At 40.6% G+C, this 20,796-nt stretch overlaps 1 protein-coding gene and 1 long non-coding RNA gene across 4 annotated transcripts in view; both read right to left on the minus strand.

The window, feature by feature from the left end:
- Positions 1 to 12,716, minus strand: part of LOC135753702 (NLR family CARD domain-containing protein 3-like) — a 76,416-nt gene extending 63,700 nt beyond the window's left edge. For 2 of the 3 annotated variants that reach the window (XM_073816088.1, XM_073816089.1), the window contains exons 1-2: positions 10,927 to 12,716; positions 5,583 to 5,756 (exon numbers count right to left, since the gene is read on the minus strand). In XM_073816088.1, coding sequence (XP_073672189.1) covers positions 5,583 to 5,756; positions 10,927 to 12,713 — 1,961 coding nt within the window. In that variant the 5' untranslated portion in view covers positions 12,714 to 12,716. The remainder of the gene's footprint in view (positions 1 to 5,582; positions 5,757 to 10,926) is intronic. The other variant, XM_073816090.1, reaches the window with a different exon arrangement.
- Positions 12,717 to 12,719: 3 nt separating this feature from the next.
- LOC135718230 (uncharacterized) overlaps positions 12,720 to 20,796 on the minus strand; it is a 35,268-nt gene continuing 27,191 nt past the window's right edge. The window contains exons 2-5 of the long non-coding RNA XR_012337804.1: positions 14,183 to 14,267; positions 13,582 to 13,677; positions 13,424 to 13,481; positions 12,720 to 12,732 (exon numbers count right to left, since the gene is read on the minus strand). This is a non-coding gene — a long non-coding RNA (uncharacterized lncRNA). The remainder of the gene's footprint in view (positions 12,733 to 13,423; positions 13,482 to 13,581; positions 13,678 to 14,182; positions 14,268 to 20,796) is intronic.

Below are 20,796 nucleotides of genomic sequence, written 5' to 3' on the forward strand. Positions count from 1 at the left end.
TTTCTAGGGCACATAATTTCGACTGAGGGTGTCCGCATGGATCCTGATAAGATTAAGGCTGTGGTGAATTGGCCATCCCCAGATTCTCGCGAGGCCCTGCAGAGATTTCTGGGGTTCGGCAATTTTTACCGGCGTTTCATTTGTAATTTCAGCCAACTAGCCGCTCCTCTGACTGCCTTGACCTCCCCTAGTACTACGTTCAGGTGGTCAGATGCAGCTGAGGCTGCGTTTGCCAAACTCAAGAGCTGCTTCGTTTCAGCTCCCATTCTCGTTACCCCTGATCGCTCACGTCAGTTCATAGTGGAGGTCAACGCGTCAGAGGTGGGGGTAGGAGCAGTTCTTTCCCAGCGCACATCCTCAGATGGAAAGGTAAATCCCTGCGCGTTTTTATCTCATCGTTTATGTCACAGGTCGGAGCGGACCACAGATATTGTAAGTCATGCCCCTTTCTAGTTTCCACCTCGAGGAGGTCCCAAAGCCACCCCAATGACCAGACACACAGAGCGTAAGTATAATTAAAATGAAACTTTATTTAAATTACTTAAAATTACTTTTGGGAAGGGGGAAAGGGAAAAGTTAAAATGAAGCTTCTTCTGTCCTCCAGCAGAGGGGGAAGAGAGAGGGCCAGGTGCCAGGGACCCAGGCACTACTAAGAGGGGGGAAGACAGGGGGACGAGGCTCCTTTGTCTCATCTCTTGAACCCGTGGCGCCCTCCTCTTCTCCTGGAGGCAGAATTAAAAGAGAGAAATACTATCAATGTTGGATTCGGTAAAAGTGGCTACCTGTTACTTAATTTCGTAGAGCCGTCTGATCCTAGACTCAATCCTCTGTTGTCTTTCTACAGGGCGCCTTAGACTTCACCTTCCTGGGCAACGTACGTTTTGGTACAACAACCAGCAGCAGTGCACAAGGGTAAGTAGTTCACAGGTAACCGGATCTTTACCTTTCGTAGCTGTAGGCACAGAATACACTTTACAAGTAACTGGGACTTTTCTCTCACTTAGGAAACTCATAGCGGTGGACAAGGTAAGTACTTCGCAGGTAACTGGACTCGTTTTTTCTCCTTCTGAAGGCTCGTAGCTGTGAACACAGAATAATACTTTACGGGTAACTGGGTCTGTTCTCTCACTTAGATAACTTGTAGCGGTGGACAAGGTAAGTACTTCACAGGTAACTGGACTCGTACTTTCTCCTTCTGAAGGCTCGTAGCTTTGAACACAGAATTATATTTTACAGGTAACTGGGACTTTACTGGTCACTCGGGTCTTTACTCTCACTCAGGTAACTCGTAGCAGTGGACAAGGTAAGTACTCCACAGGTAACTGGACTCGTACTTTCTCCTTCTGAAGGCTCGTAGCTGTGAACACAGAATGATACTTTACAGTAACTGGGTCTTTTCTCTCACTCAGGTAACTCGTAGCAGTGGACAAGGTAAGTACTTCACAGGTAACTGGACTCGTACTTTCTCCTACTGAAGGCTCGTCGCTGTGAACACAGAATGATACTTTACAGGTAACTGGGTCTTTACTGGTCACTCTGGTGGCTTGTAGCAATGGACATAGGTAAGTATTTCACAGGTAACTGGGTCTCTATGGTCACTCTTGTAGCTTGTAGCAATTTTATCTATCCACAGGCATTTCAACATCAAATACTGCTCGTGGGCGGTGGACTTACGGTAACTACACTGCAACCAATAGGTAGATATACTCACAGACCTTGTGTAGTACAACGTCTTGGCACAGGCCTTCCCAGAGGCCTCCTGGACGTCGGGGGAGATTAATACTGTCACGCGGAGCTGAACACTGCCCTCTCCTCTCTTCCACTCACAGTTCCAGAGATCTAGACAGGGGCGCACCTTTGAAGAGGCTCCGCAACAGGTAAGATTAATCTACACAACTCTTTTGCAGCAGTACAACTTCCTCCTTGCAGATAGAACACTTTTGATTTCTACTCACAACGGTCTGGCTCACCTATAAAGTTCACCACCGCCTCCACAGAGCCAAGACAATCCAAAGGATCACTTAGGGACGTTACACCTGGGTCTTCATGTAAGAGTCGCGAAACAGCATATATTAAAAAGGTACTTCACCAGCCTCAACGGTCTCTTGTTCCCCACGACTAGTTCAGTCTAGAATGGCTACTGACAAAATAAACACAGCATCACACTGCAATATTTCATGTGTACACACTCACAGCAAAGACAAGGACTCACCCACTGCACTCCACACACTCTACGTGAAAATAAGGTCAAAACCACAATATCCTAGAACTTGTCCTGGGACTTGTTGGGCGTTGTAAGAATGGAAGGACCAAAGGATGGACGTCGCTGTCGCAGCTGCTTACGTCTCCTTGTATTTATGCTTCCCGGCTCACCCACCACTCTGCTCCGTAATAGGGCCGCTGACCTGTTTACTAAGGGCTCACAACACATGTTGAATAGTGCACTTTCCACAATAGCATTCAGTACGATATCCCATGTACTCACAATCAATGAGGACACTCTTTCCTTGTTTCTTCTCCTTATAGTTGACTAAATCCTCTTCACATCGTACGTGATCCACTGCTGGAGATCGCCCCCGATAATACTTCCGGTAAGAAGTTCCTCAAACTGCCACTCAAACACATCAATGATGCATGTATGTCATCTCATTCAGAATCATCAAGGAAAATCAATATACTCAGCCCAGTGATTTATTTTCTTTTTTCCTTCTTCACCCAGCGAATATCAACCTCTGCCGTTATCAGACGTGACTTCGCCCAGACCTCCACTCTGCACACCGAATCGGTTTGCAAGCACACAACAAACGAACACAACTCTACTCCCAGTTTAAGTTTCTGAAGCTCTCTTTATACTCCTCTCCTTCTTCTCCTCATTCAATCCCCAACCGCCACGTTTACCGCTCACACCTGTGTCCAATAGGGCTTAATTTGCCTCTTGGCGCTTACCGGAAGTTCCGGTGTTTCCGTGTTATGAAACACGAGAGGAAGCAAATGCAAGTTAAGAGGTTTATTGCAAAAAAGAGTAAATTGGTAGATGCTGACAGCTGAGCGGGTGACACAGGCAGTAGAGGTGGCCAGCGTGGAAACAGATAACTCCGGTCTGTGATAATCCAAATCCAAAATCCAAAACACGAACACGAGAGCAGGAACACAGCGGACAGGAACACACAGCACGAGATCTCACTGACATCCACAACGATCTGACAGAGAACATGAGCCCTGTCCTACTCTGAGCCCTGTCCTACTCTGAGCCCTGTCCTACTCTTCGGGACAGTAATTTCCTGGCTTGCACTTTGCACTTCGAGTTCGGACAATTTACGCGGAACAATCCGTCATACGGAACAACCAAACGGACTTACGAGCACACCTGGATTCTCTCTCTCTCTCTCTGCTCGCACCCGCGCGCACCAGAAACTTCGTACTACATCACAAAGAGCCAAATGCAAGTATTAACCTTGTTCTACTCGCTGATGTTTAAGCTTTACCCCTTATGAAAATTAAGGCGATCCTTAGAGATTTTCCAATGGTTTGTGCAGATGTTAAGCAATAGTGCTATTGCCAATCTTTTACTCTCTCTCTCTAGCTATTCAGTATTTTCTTTCTCATCTATGTTTTACGTTATTGTATATGTGTATGTTTAGTTTGTCGTTGTGTGTACTTCGTTTTGTAGTTAATAAACCGGTTTTGCATTTTCACAATTGAATTGTTTCTGTGTTCAATGCTCACGAAATTAAAGTCACTATTTCTGCCTTTTGATCCAGCTACACGCTGCGAGTAGCACTGTATATCAGTGAGAAGGTTAATTTTAAAGGCCATGAAATTAACATTTCTTAGACGTTAATATACGATTATGGATATATGTCTTCGGTGGACGAACATATTAATTAATTGTTATTATTAATTCTGCTACGCCAGGTAAAACCTGATAAACTTGTATAATTAATTACAGTTAGTTATACATAATATTCCCTTTTGAGCTAAAATCTAAGATTCCCTTGGGAATCCCCGTAGTATTTCGGTCCGAGGTTTATAGTGTTTCAAATAACTTTATTCCCCTCCTCCTGCTGAATCGCTACAAGACACTGCTTTGTTCTGTATTTAAATTCCTTCACCGTGACACAGGGGCGTCGCTAGACCCCTTTTACTGGGGCACGTGCCCCAGTGTAAATCTTTTGTGCCCTGGTGTAAATCTCAAGTTTAAATTTTAGCAGTTAACTAGTGTATTCCTTTACAAAGACAATTGCGGCAATAACGTATCTTTATGCAAAGTAATTACCCAATTTAGGCTTGTAAAAGCGACAAAGCAGTCGCATTGACACGTGCACGCACGTATCCATGGCCGCGCTCAACGCGCACAACCGCATTCAAAAGGTGACGCCACGCGAGTGCATATGAAACTAAAGTAAGTTTCTTAGTAATATTGCTAATCTTATTTTGACTTTATCATTATTGGCTTCTGTAGATGTACATCAGAAATGTTTTGTGCAAAGCAGGGAAAGGGAAGAAGAAAGGAGAGATGATAAGTTTAAAGGAGGTAAGACAAACTACATCCTCACCCTGTCAGGTCTCAAACAGAGGAAAAATCTCAGGAAAACCTCTGTCAAGTCTATAGAATTGCATCGTTGCTGAGAAAATCAACACATGTATGTGATATACTGTTCTGTATTTTGAGATATGAAATTAATATATAGTTTACTAATATTTAACTCTTTGAACACTAACTTACATAACAGTTAGCAGTAACTATGACTGAGATTATTTAGTATAGCAGTCATAAAATGTTTCAAAAAAGGTTTCTTAAAATATTCTTGTAAAAATAAGTTATTAATCATTGCTATCATTGTATAATGTAGAAAATATTTCTCTGCTGTCATTATTTCCAAACATGTTATGCCATTTATGCCTCCAAACATGTTAATAATGTTAGGTATGATGAAGATTACACTTGTATATATGTATCTTTCGCAGTAACTGTTGCACTAGAATAGTGGGTTAAGCAAATGACATTGTATAGAAGTGTTGCACACTTCTCGCACAAAGCAGGCTTTCAAAAAAGTCAACAAAAAATTGGGGGCCTGTGCCACAGTAGAGCTTTATGTCTAGCAACGCTATCAAAAAAAAAAAAAAAACAGTTAGACTATCAGTTGACTATGGCAAAATCTAACGAATCAGATTTGAATATGAAAATCCTTAGTCGAAAACAGCCCTAGATGTGAGTAAAGTCAGCTGATATTAATGTATAGCTTTTATTATTGTGATCCAACTACATTCTTAAAGACTTCACTACATAATTTTTTCAGTATGTAACTACATTTCATGGAATTACTGTAAATTCTCTTTGTATGTAACACTTCTGTTCTTATATAAGTTTAACTTCTTTATAAGGGCCTTTTAAATGTAATCTGCAAAGGCATGTCTGGTTTAATGTGACACCAACAGACAGTCATTGACTGACAGTCACTGTTGAGTCTCTTACACTATTATGAACAACATTATATGAAGATGATTCTCATCAACTTTTATAAGAATTTACATCATACAAACACACACGTTTAATATTATTGGTTTAAAGATTTTCTTACTGTAATATCTTCAGTTTACAGTTTGTATTCTTCAGTCCATCAGAGAGAAGCTTCACTCCTGAATCCTGCAGTTTATTGAAACTCAGGATCAGTTCTGTCAGACTTGAGGAGTTTGAGATGAGAACTGAACTCAATGATGAACAACTTTTCTCTGTCAGATTACAGCTCATCAGACTGGGAGAGAAATAACAAGATAACAGTGTGTTAAACTACAACTTTTACTATCACTCACAGTCAGATATAAAGAAAAAAAGTGTAAATTAATGTAGAATGAGAATCAGTTGTATATGAATGAAGATGAGAAACATCAGATCAGTTCAGTCAGATGAACACGTTGACCTGACAGAATTAAAGAAACATGTTTGTAAGGGTTCCCTTTCAATACGGTTCACTTCGCATTGCATGCCGAAACGAGCTGCCTCTACGCCAGAAACCGCCACCGGCTCAGCGCTCTAAACCGATGTCACGCAACCCCAGCAGCAAAGAGCCGAAACAGAGGTTTAGCGCTGTGGGTTCCAGGGCGTTGTGGTCCCTGCCCTATGATTAAGCTGGACCAAACACCACCGCTGCCTCCCTGAAGAGAGTCCGAGGAGGAAAAGAGGCTCTGGTCCCGCCTCGGCCGGCCCGCCCTTAAAAGTCTCTTGTGTTTCAGTCCCTTCGGGCGCTAGACACCCCTTCGCTGCAACAGCGAAAAAACAAATTTTTAACTTTTCACAAAAAGAGCATAATTTCCTCCTCTATGCACACACACACACGGCTCAACGTCCATAAGCATGTCGACGCTCGCCGTCAAACTTCACGCCTGGCAATCCACTCCCGGCATGCCGGACTGGATTCTAAACGTGATCCAAAATGGTTATTCGCTACAGTTCGCTCGCAGACCGCCCCGGTTTCACGGGGTTCTCTTCACCTCTGTCCCAGACGATCGCGAGCAGATCCTCAGGGAAGAGGTGCGTTCTTTATTGTCAAAAGGCACAATAGAAACGGTTCCGGCAGCGCAAAGCGAATCAGGCTTTTAAAGCCGTTAATTTCTCGTTCCGAAGAAAGATGGCGGCTTCAGCTTCGATTTTGTATTTACGCGTTTTGAATTGCGCTCTCGCCAGACGGCCATTCAAAATCCTCACAGCCAAACGAATCATAGCGCTAATTCGCCCGGGCGACTGGTTTATATCAATGGATCTGAAAGACGCATACTTTCACATCCCGATAGCCCCTCGTCACAGGCCGCTTTTGAGATTCGCGTTCGACGAGACAGCATACCAATACAAAGTTCTGCCCTTCGGATTATCTCTGGTACCACGCACGTTTACCAAATGTGCAGATGCTACGCTCGCCCCTCTGAGACAGAGCGCATCCGCATACTGAATTACCTCGACGATTGACTTATTCTAGCCCAGTCAGAGAGGGAAATTCTCGAGCACAGATCTGTACTACTTAAGCATTTGGAGAATTTAGGTTTCAAAATCAACCTCCAAAAGTGTTTGCTCACCCCTACACAGCGGATTGCGTTCTTAGGCATGACACTTCACTCTATACAGACGCGAGCATGGCTCACACTGGAACGCGCGCTCACGGTCAAACGCGTGGCGTCATCATTCAAAGCGGGCACATGTATCCCCCTCAAACGATTTCAGAAAATTCTGGGTCTTATGGCAGCAGCATCCCCACTCATACCGTTGGGAATGCTGTACATGAGACCGCTCCAGTTTTGGTTGAAAGCGAGAGTTCCGTCCCGCGCTGGCCGCTTTACGATCAAAGTCACGAACAGCTGCGTGAAAGCGCTATCAATATGGACATCCTCTCACCTTTTCCTCTCAGAATCAGAATCACTTTATTCGCCAAATGTATCAGCAGATACACAGGAATTTGATTTGGCTATCAGTAACACACAACTCAACATACAACATATATACCAAAAACATGCCACAAAGACAAAGACAATCAATTAAATATAAAATAGTCCAAATGATACTAAAAACAGTGCTAAATCAGCTATTCATAAGGGAAATGGCTTTAGATGGCGTGAGGTCCTTGTCCTCACTGCTCTGTACCTTCTTCCTGAAGGAAGCAGCTTAAAAATGTCACTTGCTGGATGGGACTGATCAGCAACAATTTTAGCTGCCCTTTTCCTAACTCTGGCCTCATATAAGTCATTAAGTGACAGCTGCCTCTGTCCAGTCAGTCTCTCTGCTGTGCGCACAATACGCTGTAGTCTGACCTTCGCCAGTGCTGATGCTGAAGCAAACCAAACGGTAATAGATGCTGAGAGAAGGCTTTCCACAGTGGCTCTGTAAAAACTGGACCGAACAGAGCTGGAAACGTCAATTTATTTAACTGTCTTAGAAAAAACAATCAGCAACTGACGCAATGCGAAGTGAACCGTATTGAAAGGGAACGATAAGGTTACTCATGTAACCCTGGTTCCCTGAAATAACTGGAACGAGCATTGGGTAGCTGGCCATGCTACAAACGCCTACACAGCGAGCTTCATTCGGCTACGCGCTTCAGTTGAATGCTATTGAGCTCATGGTGCTCTCTCCCGGACTATAAAGGGCGTAGCCCCGCCCCTTTCGCAATCTTGAACGCCATAGGTCTGTAATTTTTACAGATGTTAACCAATAGGCTTCAATCGCGGAGTAAACGGGAGTTTGCCCCCATAGCGTCAGCAACTGATAACTGAAGTGAGTAACCTTATTGTTTTGTTATGTCATGTTCATGTCTTTTACTTTGAAAGTTTTCACTGTTTTTCATCTTGTTTCATGTCATGTTGTCATTGGTTCCCTTGTGATATGGGTCATGTTCCTATTGGTCCACTGCCCCTTTATAAGCCCTCTTGTTTCCTTTGTCTCTTATTGTTGTTATTGTTGCTTGTAATGTGTAACAACCATGTCTGATTCATTGTCTGGTCATGCCATGCCATGGATTTATGTTATAGATTTTGTTTAATTAAAGTCACCATCTGCATTTAGATCCTGCCTCTTCTCATGTTTGGAACCACACCGTTACACGTGTTTCTCTTCAGACTCTCATTATCTTCAAACTTTGTTATTTGACATCTAAAACTAAAATTTGTTAAAAATTTTGAGATTGAAATATTCAAGTTAATATCCAGGCCAAATAACTTTTTCCCCTACACACCTGATGACATCATCATCACAAACATGTTACAAATGTTATAACATGATGTGTTTTGTCTGTAACATGAAGCACTTCAGGCCATGTTATATTTTTATATTTTGAATCATTAAGGGGCAGTTTCCTGGACAGGGATTAGACTGAAATAAATGAACGAGCTATCCAAACTGAAAACAACTTGCACTGACACATGTGTATGTGTATGTACATAATTTAAATACATCAGTGCCCTTTGTTTTGCCTCAAAATGCACACAAGTTATGTTTTAAAGGGACACAAGGCAGCATTTTTATGTTAATAAATCATCTTCGTAAGTCGGTATATGGTTAAATGACTCATTACCGGACGAATGAAGACTCTCTCGCCCGCCCCTACCGTCTGTAGGAAGAATACCCCACTTGCAAGTTCGCTGTATCCGACCCGGTGTCCTTCAGTCTCGCAAAGTCTCAGATATCGCGAGAAGCAGGATCACTTTACGGCAAACAACACAGAGGCAGGCGAGCGAAACACAGCTAGCGATTGTTGCAAATGGCAGAGCTGGGGAAGAAGCAGCGAAAACCCTTGACGGAAGATTCCAAGAAAAGAAAAAGAGCTTCAGACCCTAATATATATATTAGGTGGACCATATGTGGCATTCTTCTCTGACGCGTCCTGGCCAGGATTTCGGGTGAATCTTCCGGAAGTCATATTTGTCGACCGCATACATCATAGAGGATTATTATTATTATTATTACAGAAAAGCAAGAGTTACATTTTAAGGTAAGAATGAAACTACGATTGCATGTCTTATGTTTTTAACTGAATGGCGTATGCTGTCAACAAATACGACTTCCGGAAGATGCACAGAAATAGATGTAGAAGGATAATATTTGTCTAAAGTTATATTAGTAAGGTCTATAAGTTCATCTGGACGAATGACGTTTTCCCTTTGCTTGTCTATATATATTTATTTATATATTTATAATTTAATTATTCTCATGCCCACTATCCCAATAAAAAACAAAACACGAACGCAGTAGTTAAAATACTATTAAAAATACTATTATGCATGACAACAAAATAAAAATAAAAAATCAGTTGGAAAGGAAATATTACTTACCTAACTTAGACAGATATAACTGGATTGGAAATAAGCTGATATGGGTTGCGCGGGGGGAGGGACAAAAGTTCGTTTTTACGACAGTGTGTTTGAAAGCATTTACTTCCAGACACTAGGGGGAGCTCGTAGAGAAATAATACGCAGACTTGCCTGGTTTCCCCTTAAACAAAGGCCTAGTCCTGGCTTAAACTAATCCCTGTTCGGGAAATCACCCCTAAGATTTCATATCTACTGATAAAGCCAGTGATCATAATTCTTGATACATCACACTTTATTACATGACGCTCTGTAATGCTTGATTCTGATTGCCCCGTTGTGACATTTAAAGATAATTAATTCTGAGATAACAACCAAAATTAATAGCAGACCCTCATCTGGGTAATGTGAGTCATCTTGACAGTGTCAGGACTCTGCCTTGAAGTCTTGTTATATTTGAATTTTGTCATGGTGGCAGAGTTCTGGCAGTCCCTGGCCTTGTGTGGAGGTTCATGCCTTGTTTTTGTGTTTGGCATGTGCCTCCGGTGTCTTGTCCTGTGACCCCGCCCCCCTCGTTCTCCTGCTTATTAGTAATCATTGGTTTTCTCCCATCACCTGTTCCCGCTCGTTATCTTATTTGGTTTCTGCTATTTAATGTCAGTGTATCTTTAGTTCTGTGCAGGTTCCTTGTGTTCTGTATTGTGTTTCATGTTCCAGTCAAGTCTTGCTATCTAGTAATAGTTAAGTGTTCCATGTTTTCATGTTGTGTACCCCCTCGTGGGTTTTTGTTTTTTGTATAAATAAAGTGTTTTCTGTTTTCCCCCGACATCGTCTGCATTTGGGTTAATCTGTCCTGCCAAACCCTCACACAGACAGGTGTTTTTTATAAAGATTCAATATATAAAATAATAATAACATAGCTAAGGGTTTATTTTATTTTTACACGGAACAACACTGATTCATAACTGACTGAATCTGAGTCTGTCTTCACTCCTGAACACTAAATATACAAACACATTAAACTACACAAACTATCACCAACATAACAACAACAACACATTGTTTATCATCTAACATACAAACTCTCTTTATAATATCATCTCTATTATTTAATTTAAAGATTAAATGACTCACTCAGCTTTTCTGGATGCTTTGATCACTGGCAGCAGCCTCTGAAGACATTCATCTGATGAATCATATTTACTCAGTATAAACTCATCCAGCGTCTGATCTGAGTTCAGTAACACAAACACCACAGCCGACCACTGAGAGGGAGAGAGTTTGACTCCAGAGAGACACCTGTTATCTTCTCTGTTCAGATATGTTTGTATCTCGTTCACTAGAGATTGATCATTCAGTTCATTCAGACAGTGAAACAGATTGATGGATTTCTCTGGAGATTGATTCTCTCTGATCTTCATCTTAATGTACTCAACTATTTCCTGTCTGGTGTCAGATCTTCTTCCTGTCTGAGTCAGTAGATCTCGTAAGATCATCTGATTGGACTCCAGTGAGAGACCCAGAAGGAATCGGAGGTAAAGGTCCATGTGTCCGTTCTCACTCTGTAAGGATTTGTCCACTTCACTCTTCAGTAAATCACTCATAGTTGATCCTGATGTTTCTGGAGAAAATGAAAGAAAGACAAATAAAGCAGCGAGAAACTCCTGAATGCTCAGATGCACAAAGCTGTAGACCTTCCCCAGGTTCAGTCCAAGCTCCTCTCTGAAGATCTGAGTACAAACTCCTGAGTACACTGAAGCTTCTCTGACATCAATGTCATACTCTCTCAGATCCTCCTCATAGAAGATCAGATTCCCTTTCTCCAGCTGTTGTAAAGCCAGTTTTCCCAGTGACAGAAGACTCTTTCTAACCTGTTGAAGATCTACCTCACGTTTCCCATCATACTTCATACTCTTCAGTGTGGTCTGAAAGATCAGGAAGTGTGTAAACATTTGAGTGAGAGTCTTGGGGATCTCTGCTTGACTCTCTGATTCACTCAACATTCTCTCTAGAACAGTGGCTGTAATCCAACAGAAGACTGGGATGTGACACATGATGTACAAACTCCTGGATGATTTGATGTGTCTGATGATTCTGTTGGACAAACTCTCATCATTTATTCTCTTGATGAAATACTCGTCCTTCTGAGGATCATTGAATCCTCGTACATCTGTGATCTGGTGGACACAGTCAGGAGGAATCTGATGGGCTGCCGCTGGTCGTGATGTTATCCAGATAAGAGCAGAAGGAAGGAGATTCCCCTTGATGAGGTTTGTCAACAGCACATCCACTGAAGCTTCTTCTCTTACATTAAACAAACTCTGATTGTTTGAGAAATCCAGAGGAAGTCGACACTCATCCAGACCATCAAAGATAAACACAACTTTACAGACATCAAAGTCTCTTGATTTCAGTTCTTTTGTATCTATGAAGAACCGATGAAGAAGATCCATCAGACTGATATTTGTGTTCTTCATCAGATTCAGTTCTCTGAATGGAAGTGGAAATATGAAGTGAAGATCCTGATTTGCTTTTCTTTCACTCCAGTCCAGAATGAACTTCTGTACAGAGACGGTTTTTCCAATTCCAGCAACTCCTTTAGCCAGCACAGTTCTGATGTGTTTGTCTTGTCCAGGTAAAGCTTTAAAGATGTCATTACATTTGATTGGTGTTTCTTGTGTCTCTGATCTTCTGGATGTTGTCTCAATCTGTCTCACCTCATGTTCATTATTGAGTTCTTCACTCCCTCCCTCTGTGATGTACAGCTCTGTGTAGATCTCATTCACAACTATTGAGTTTCCTTGACTTGATATTCCTTCATTTACTCTCTGGATTTTCTCCTTTAGTCTGGATTTGTGTTTTTTCACACACAGAGATGTAAGTTCTGTTGTGTAAATGAAGAGAAATGGATCTGAATGCATGAAATATGTCTTCAAGATCCTGAAATAATTGTTCAAACAGAGTTTTATTCAAGTCTTTATCTCAGTATTGTTTAATGTAGATCTTTAGATTACAGTATGTGTTTTTTATCAAGAAATAACGCATTGTATTATAGACATAGTTAGTCTAGATATAGTAATAGTTCACTTAAACCTCTGATTACACACAACAACAGAAGTGTTTAAAGAGGAACGCATATTTCTTCTTCAGAACTTTTGACAAGAAAGACATGAAATAAATAAAAAATGTCTTAAATCAGCTGGGTCACGACTGGGCTTCTTCAGAACTGAACTAATGTGTGTTTAAAGCAGTACAGAAGAGTGACAGTACTCAATGTAAGATGTAAAGGAGAGAAATTTCATTCATCTCAGTGATTTGTTTCTTTTTAATTTATTCACCAAAAAGACTCGTTCAGATTCGTTCACTCATTTGTTCAGGGAAAATTTCTTTATATTACATAAATACACCAGTAGTAAATTTATTACAGTAAGTACATCAACGCTTCGTTACAGCTCACACTTGTACACTATTGGCTCTTACTTTTGTCACTCTTTACAGTGTGAAAAAGCTTCAAAAGAAGAGCGCTGTGTCTTCACACATACAGCACTGCACTGTCCATGATGTTTGTGTTACTGCAGCAGTTTATATGGATTCATTTTCACCTCTTACACAAACACACAAACAATCCTACCTGAAAAACTGAATCCATCTGCTTCCCTTTGAAGGACTTTGATTCATCTGTTGTGTTACTGGAATTTAATAATATATTATATATTTACATTTAAATAAATTCACACATGTAATACACAACAGTTAACCCATAGATATGTGTTGTGTATTTGTCCTCACTTCACATCTGTACCAGAGTCTCCTGAACTGAATTTAGGTGGATAATCCATTGAATGATCACTCTCCATAGACACACCGCTGAATTCAGCAGATTCTCTATCAATCAAACAAAAACACAAAAACAATACAACTCAAAATCAACTAAATCAAAATTAATGATTTAAACAAACAGAATGGGAAAAGAAAACGTTTCATGTATAATTTTTCTCTGCTTATAAACTCTTATATAGGGATATTTTTCTTTAGCAATTTTTTTTTGCAAAAAGCTGATAATTGCATTTTTGTAGAGTAATTTTGTTAGAAATCAGATTCTGAATAAGAAAATTAGTAAATAATTTTTTTTGCTCCAGTTTTTTATAAATTGGGTAAGTTCCCCATCTAGTGGATAATCGCGGTATTACAGATTAACATTAAAATTAATCAGGAACACTTTATTTAGGTAAATTATTAATCTTAATTGGCAAGATAACTCGTCAATGGTGGGGAAAGAGTTAATACAGCTGAAATATAAAAAACTCTCTCTATAAAGAAATTACTGTGACGATTAATGGTTGTTTTGTTGTTCTTTCACTTCTTTTAAAAATAAAACAAATTCTCTCACCTGTTCATTGTGTTTATGTCTGTTTCTCCAGAGAGACTCTTTCTCTTTATGAAGCTCATGAAAGAAGTTCAGTTCTGTGAATAAACTGAACACAACACACACGCATACATACACACACACACACACACACACACACACACACACACACATGTTGGTGTATGTGGTTTACGGGGACATCTCCAAAGACCCAATGCATTTTATACTGTCCAAACTGTTATATTCTATTCCCCTAACCTACCCCAATCCCTAACCCCAATGTCACAAAAAACTGTTGCCAGTCTTTAATCTATGAAAAACTACCATTTAGTATGTTTTTTTAGCTTTTCTGTTTATGGGGACACTGTCTGTGTCCCCGTAAACCACCTTAATAGCATAATAAACATGTCATTATACACTATTCATGTCCTCGTAAACCACATAGACCAACACACATACACACACACACACATTCTGGTTTCCATGTTTTGTGGGGACATTCCAAAACCCTAACCTCAACCATCACAGAAAACTCTCTAATACCTTAGATTTTCAATAAACATCATTCTGTTTTATTTATAAACTTTCACAAATTTACTGGTATTCCTATCTTTGTTGGGACAATTAGTCCCCACAACGTGATTACTACCAGGTACACACACACACCAACGTGATTACTACCAGGTACACACACAGGTTTTCATGTTTTGTGGGGACATTCCATAGACGTAATGGTTTATATTCTGTACAAACTGTATATTCTATTATAACCTCAACTGTCACAAAAACCTGTTGTCTTTAATTTAAGAAAAAGTACCGTTTAGTTTTTTAAACCGTTAAGTTTATGGGAACACAGGAAGAACACTATACTATGCACTATACTGTTTATACACTATTTTACACAATTCATGTCCCTGTAAACCATATACCCCCACATACACACACAGAGCTGTGTACTATACCATGAAGCCGGTTTAAGTGGATAGCCAGGTAAGTTTAAGATTAGTTTGCGCCAACCCTAGGTTTTAGGTACCATGAAAGTAGCACTGCTTAAACGGTGTTCGTCGCCATGGTGTCTTACGCTGCGCGGGTAACGTGCCACGAGGCAGGTTATGTTCTTGATTTGAGATCTGAGACTGCAGTTTGAAGAGCACTTCGTAGAGTGAGTTTTTAGGGACAGACAAAATTCCCTTGCCCAGTTATTTGTATGAAATATCTAGATTTTCCACAGAAGGAATCTCTTATCTTTGCAAACTTCTAGAGCCTCACATAAGAAATGTATCACATTGAAGTCGTGCCCTTACTGTACCACAAATGATGTGTATTGCATTGTGCTTTTTTGCAAGTGGTATACTTGTATGGGAAAACACGGTTTGTCGAACCATTCGCTAGGTGGTCCTTGCATTGTAGGGCTACATTAACAGCTTCATAGTGTTCCCCGGACATTTCCCGACCATGTCCTTAAAAGAGGGCTTTTATAAAATATCCGGTAAGATTATTAACAAATGTAACAGTCTACATTCACTTAAAAAAGGCATATTTCACTTTGGGTACCTAAATATATTATACAATGAGGTACATGTTAATGATTTTAAATCTTGATTATTATTATTGTATTTATGAAAGAGTTATAGGAGCAATAGACTGCACACATGTTGCAATATCCACAGCTCTAGGAAAACATGAGGCAGATTATGTAAATAGAACAAATCTTTCACAGCCTTAATGTTCAGGTAGGCCTACAGTATTGTTCAAAATAATAGCAGTACAATGTGACTAACCAGAATAATCAAGGTTTTTAGTATATTTTTTATTGCTACGTGGCAAACAAGTTACCAGTAGGTTCAGTAGATTCTCAGAAAACAAATGAGACCCAGCATTCATGATATGCACGCTCTTAAGGCTGTGCAATTGGGCAATTAGTGGAATTAGTTGAAAGGGGTGTGTTCAAAAAAAGAGCAGTGTGGCATTCAATCACTGAGGTCATCAATTTTGTGAAGAAACAGGTGTGAATCAGGTGGCCCCTATTTAAGGATGAAGCCAACACTTGTTGAACATGCATTTGAAAGCTGAGGAAAATGGGTCGTTCAAGACATTGTTCAGAAGAACAGCGTACTTTGATTAAAAAGTTGATTGGAGAGGGGAAAACCTATAAAGAGGTGCAAAAAATGATAGGCTGTTCAGCTAAAATGATCTCCAATGCCTTAAAATGGAGAGCAAAACCAGAGAGACGTGGAAGAAAATGGAAGACAACCATCAAAATGGATAGAAGAATAACCAGAATGGCAAAGGCTCAGCCAATGATCACCTCCAGGATGATCAAAGACAGTCTGGATTTACCTGTAAGTACTGTGACAGTTAGAAGACGTCTGTTTGAAGCTAATCTATTTTCAAGAATCCCCCGCAAAGTCCCTCTGTTAAAAAAAAGGCATGTGCAGAAGAGGTTACAATTTGCCAAAGAACACATCAACTGGCCTAAAGAGAAATGGAGGAACATTTTGTGGACTGATGAGAGTAAAATTTTTCTTTTTGGGTCCAAGGGCCACAGGCAGTTTGTGAGACGACCCCCAAACTCTGAATTCAAGCCACAGTACACAGTGAAGACAGTGAAGCATGGAGCATGATATGGGCATGTTTCTCCTACTATGGTGTTGGGCCTATTTATCGCATACCAGGGATCATGGATCAGTTTGCATATGTTAAAATACTTAAAGAGGTCATGTTGCCCTATGCTGAAGAGGACATGCCCTTGAAATGGTTGTTTCAACAAGACAATGACCCAAAACACACTAGTAAACGGGCAAAGTCTTGGTTCCAAACCAACAAAATTAATGTTATGGAGTGGCCAGCCCAATCTCCAGACCTTAATCCAATTGAGAACTTGTGGGGTGAAATCAAAAATGCTGTTTCTGAAGCAAAACCAAGAAATGTGAATGAATTGTGGAATGTTGTTAAAGAATCATGGAGTGGAATAACAGCTGAGAGGTGCCACAAGTTGGTTGACTCCATGCCACACAGATGTCAAGCAGTTTTAAACAACTGTGGTCATACAACTAAATATTAGTTTAGTGATTCACAGGATTGCTAAATCCCAGGAAAAAAAATGTTTGTACAAAATAGTTTTGAGTTTGTACAGTCAAAGGTAGACACTGCTATTTTTTTAACACACCCCTTTCAACTAATTGCCCAATTGCACAGCCTTAAAAGCGTGCATATCATGAATGCTGGGTCTTGTTTGTTTTCTGAGAATCTACTGAACCTACTGGTAACTTGTTTGCCACGTAGCAATAAAAAATATACTAAAAACCTTGATTATTCTGGTTAGTCACATTGTACTGCTATTATTTTGAACAATACTGTACATGTGAGATGATTTTTTAATTTCAATGAGATGAATCTTTAAATGAATAATAACAGTAACACATGAAAATGATCTGCATATAATGAATTCATGATCACTAGCTTGAATGCCAAATGGCCTGGCTCAGTGCATGACTTATGAATTTTCTGTGAGTCTGTGATGTGTCAGCACTTTGAAGAAGGTAAGTTACATTTACTATACTGTAGTACAAAACATGTAATATTTTTATTAAAATTGTGACAGCAAATCCTACACAATTTTCCCCATTTTATGTCCTATGCCTGACAGGGATTTTTGATGGCCTGTTGGTAGGACACAGGGGTTATGCATGCCAGAGGTTTTTGCTAACCCCTTATCCTGACCCTCAGACAATGCCACAAAAACACTTCAGTGTGGCCCTCAGTAAAACCAGGGTCAAGATCGAGATGATCTTTGGCATCCTTAAGGCATGCTTCAACTGTCTTCGGCACTTAAGAGTGTCACCAGAACGAGCATCAGAAATTGTAGCTGCATGTGCCATTTTGCATAATATAGCCACAACCAGAAAGGAGCGATTACCACCAGAAAACCAACATCTCTCTGATGAAATTGACTCCATCACACTTAACCACCCAGCTGGCGCAGCTGTCAGAGATGCAATTACCTTTAAATATTTCACTGAAATAAAGCACATTGAAACTGCATGGGTTTTAAACTGTTTTAGTTGTCATGTGGCTGTGGGAGGGAGGGTGAAAGAGCAAGAAAAGTTGCATTAATAAATATTCATATTGTGTTCACACTAAAGTGTTGCATGGTTAAATAAAGTTCACATACTGAGATATGGGTTTCCAGCTGTTTGATCTCCAGTTTTATTTTTTTTAATTTGGAGTCACCTCAAGCTCACAGTCCAGCTCCTTTAGTGTGCAGTCCAGTTCAAGGCCCTGACAGAGTAATTTTCCACCTGAAATATAATTTCTATGGATGTCCCGATCCGATTACATGATCGGAAATCGGCCCCTATCACGTGGTTTCAGACTCGATCGGAATCGGACGTTACCTTCCGATCAGGACTCGGATACATATGCAGGGTTTAAATTGGGCCAGGGCCGTCCGGGGCTAACAGACTAAAGGTCTCGCTCTGCTCTGCGCCAGTGTACGCGCTGCGCTGGTGCCTGTGAACTGACGCGAATAAAGACGTGTTTTCATTCATAGGCTTCAAACACTCGTGCATGCGGTGCATTCACGAAAAAAACGTGTTTTTTCCTTTTTCCCGCTCATTTAAACGACGCGTCGATCGTTTTTGTCACTATGTGCTCAGTTAATCTACATCAGTACGCAGCTCCGTGTCTCACTCAGAACCTCAAGAACGCGCATTCGCGCAGGAGGATCACATTACACATTGTAGAGATGAGAGATAGAGAGAGGGGTAAGAATGGTGCACACGTCGAAAAAACTTAATAGAAGTCTAGAAACAAAGTATTAAAGTATGTATAGCTATGTCAATCATCTTATTACAATATGTTAACTAGATAACTGGATACAACTTACTATATAGTTTAATAAAATAATTTATTTTGATTATACAAATCAATTTCGACCTAACTATAGTGATTTTATAAGACATACCCTATTGCTGAATCAGTATGTTGTTTTTCTTGTTAATTGAGTCTTTTTGGGTAGCCTATCTTATGCCTAGAATTAGTCAAGGAGGTTGAGTCTTATAACTTCCTTCAAAATTTGATCAATTGTGAATAATGACATGTGCAACAAATGCATATAGGGTGATAGACTCATAGATTTGCATAATTTAAAGTTCAGGTTTTAAAGTTTGGGTCAACCTGTGGCACAGCTTTAAAGCTGAAAGTTATAAAATCCTGTCAGAGGTCCAAAACACACCAGTGGCTTTGCTGTCATCAGGATAAAACATGTTACCCCTCGAACCTTCACTCCTAACAGAGCATCCTCACAAAACAAACCCCAATTTAACCCCTGAAAATATATACTATGTTCTCATTATTATTTTTTAACACATCTATAGTTATGCGCTGGCACAGAGCTAGACCCTTTTGACTCCACACAGAAACAGCAACGTGTGCGGCATGACATAAGGAGCATCCTGGATCTGTTTTTTCGCTCTTCTTTATTCTTTTTTTAATGTATTATAGAAGTACCGGATCGGGACTCGGTATCGGCAGATACTCAAAATCAAATGACTCGGACTCGAGAGCAAAAAAACCTGATCGGGACATCCCTAATAATTTCACCACAAACATAATCATTATCAGTTTTCTGCAGGTTAACCCAAATCAAATAATGGCATGTCTTTCTATTCATCTAAAGGGTTTTACGTTGTTCACATGTCTTCTGAAACCCATTGAGGTAGAGGCCTGAGTTTCTGGGGCAGGTTGTGCAAAATCCTACAAAATGAGAAGGATAAGGGCCATCACTTTTATGCCATAAAATGTGTGCCATAAGTGTCCTCATCATGTTCTTCACCCTAATAAATAAGAGTTGGTCAATGTAAAGCATATTGTTGTAAAGCAGGTATGTTCTGCGTTCTGTTTGCTGCATAGTGGACACCGGGCTGGATTCTAAACAATATTCAGATGCTACGGTACTGACAGTGCAAGCGAGCACGGTCTTACGGCTGTTATTTTCTCTTCCTAGAGAGATGGCAGCCTCAGACCTTTTCATGGCTCCAAGCGTTTTGAATCGCGCCCTCTCCGAACGGTCACCCAAAAGGCTTACAGCCAAGTGGTTTATGACGTTTTTCGGTCAGATAGCTGGTTTATATTAGTGGATCCGAAGACGCTCACACCTCCGCTCCAATATTCGGAGAAATTAAGGGTAATATCAACCTCCAAGTGAGTTTGCTACCCGCCACAATGAGTTTCGTTTTATGACGCTTGGAAAGCGAGCTTAACACCAGAGCGCGCTCACAGTCAGACGCGTGGCATCTCGTTTAAGGCGTGCTCACATACCCCCCTAACGAGTCCCAAGAAAGCTGAACATTCTGTTCATAAAACCACTTCAGTTTGACTAAGCAAAGGTCCCGCCCCGAGCTGACGGCCGGGACGCTTATGCTTTAAGTTACACACGGCTGCATGAAGTGCTATCGATACGAGCTCGCCCAGCATCTGCTGTGGGTTGGACATCCCTTGCGCCGGCAATAAGCCTTCGGCGAGTGGAATATCTCATATCAATCACCTCATACTGTACATGCAGTCCATTTAGGGAGGTGATTTTAGCACTACAGCACTCTCGACCGTGTTTTCCGTGATTAATGTGGTTGAGCAAA

This window comes from Paramisgurnus dabryanus, chromosome 10 (genome assembly GCF_030506205.2).
Source record: "Paramisgurnus dabryanus chromosome 10, PD_genome_1.1, whole genome shotgun sequence".
NCBI classification, from domain to species: domain Eukaryota; kingdom Metazoa; phylum Chordata; class Actinopteri; order Cypriniformes; family Cobitidae; genus Paramisgurnus; species Paramisgurnus dabryanus.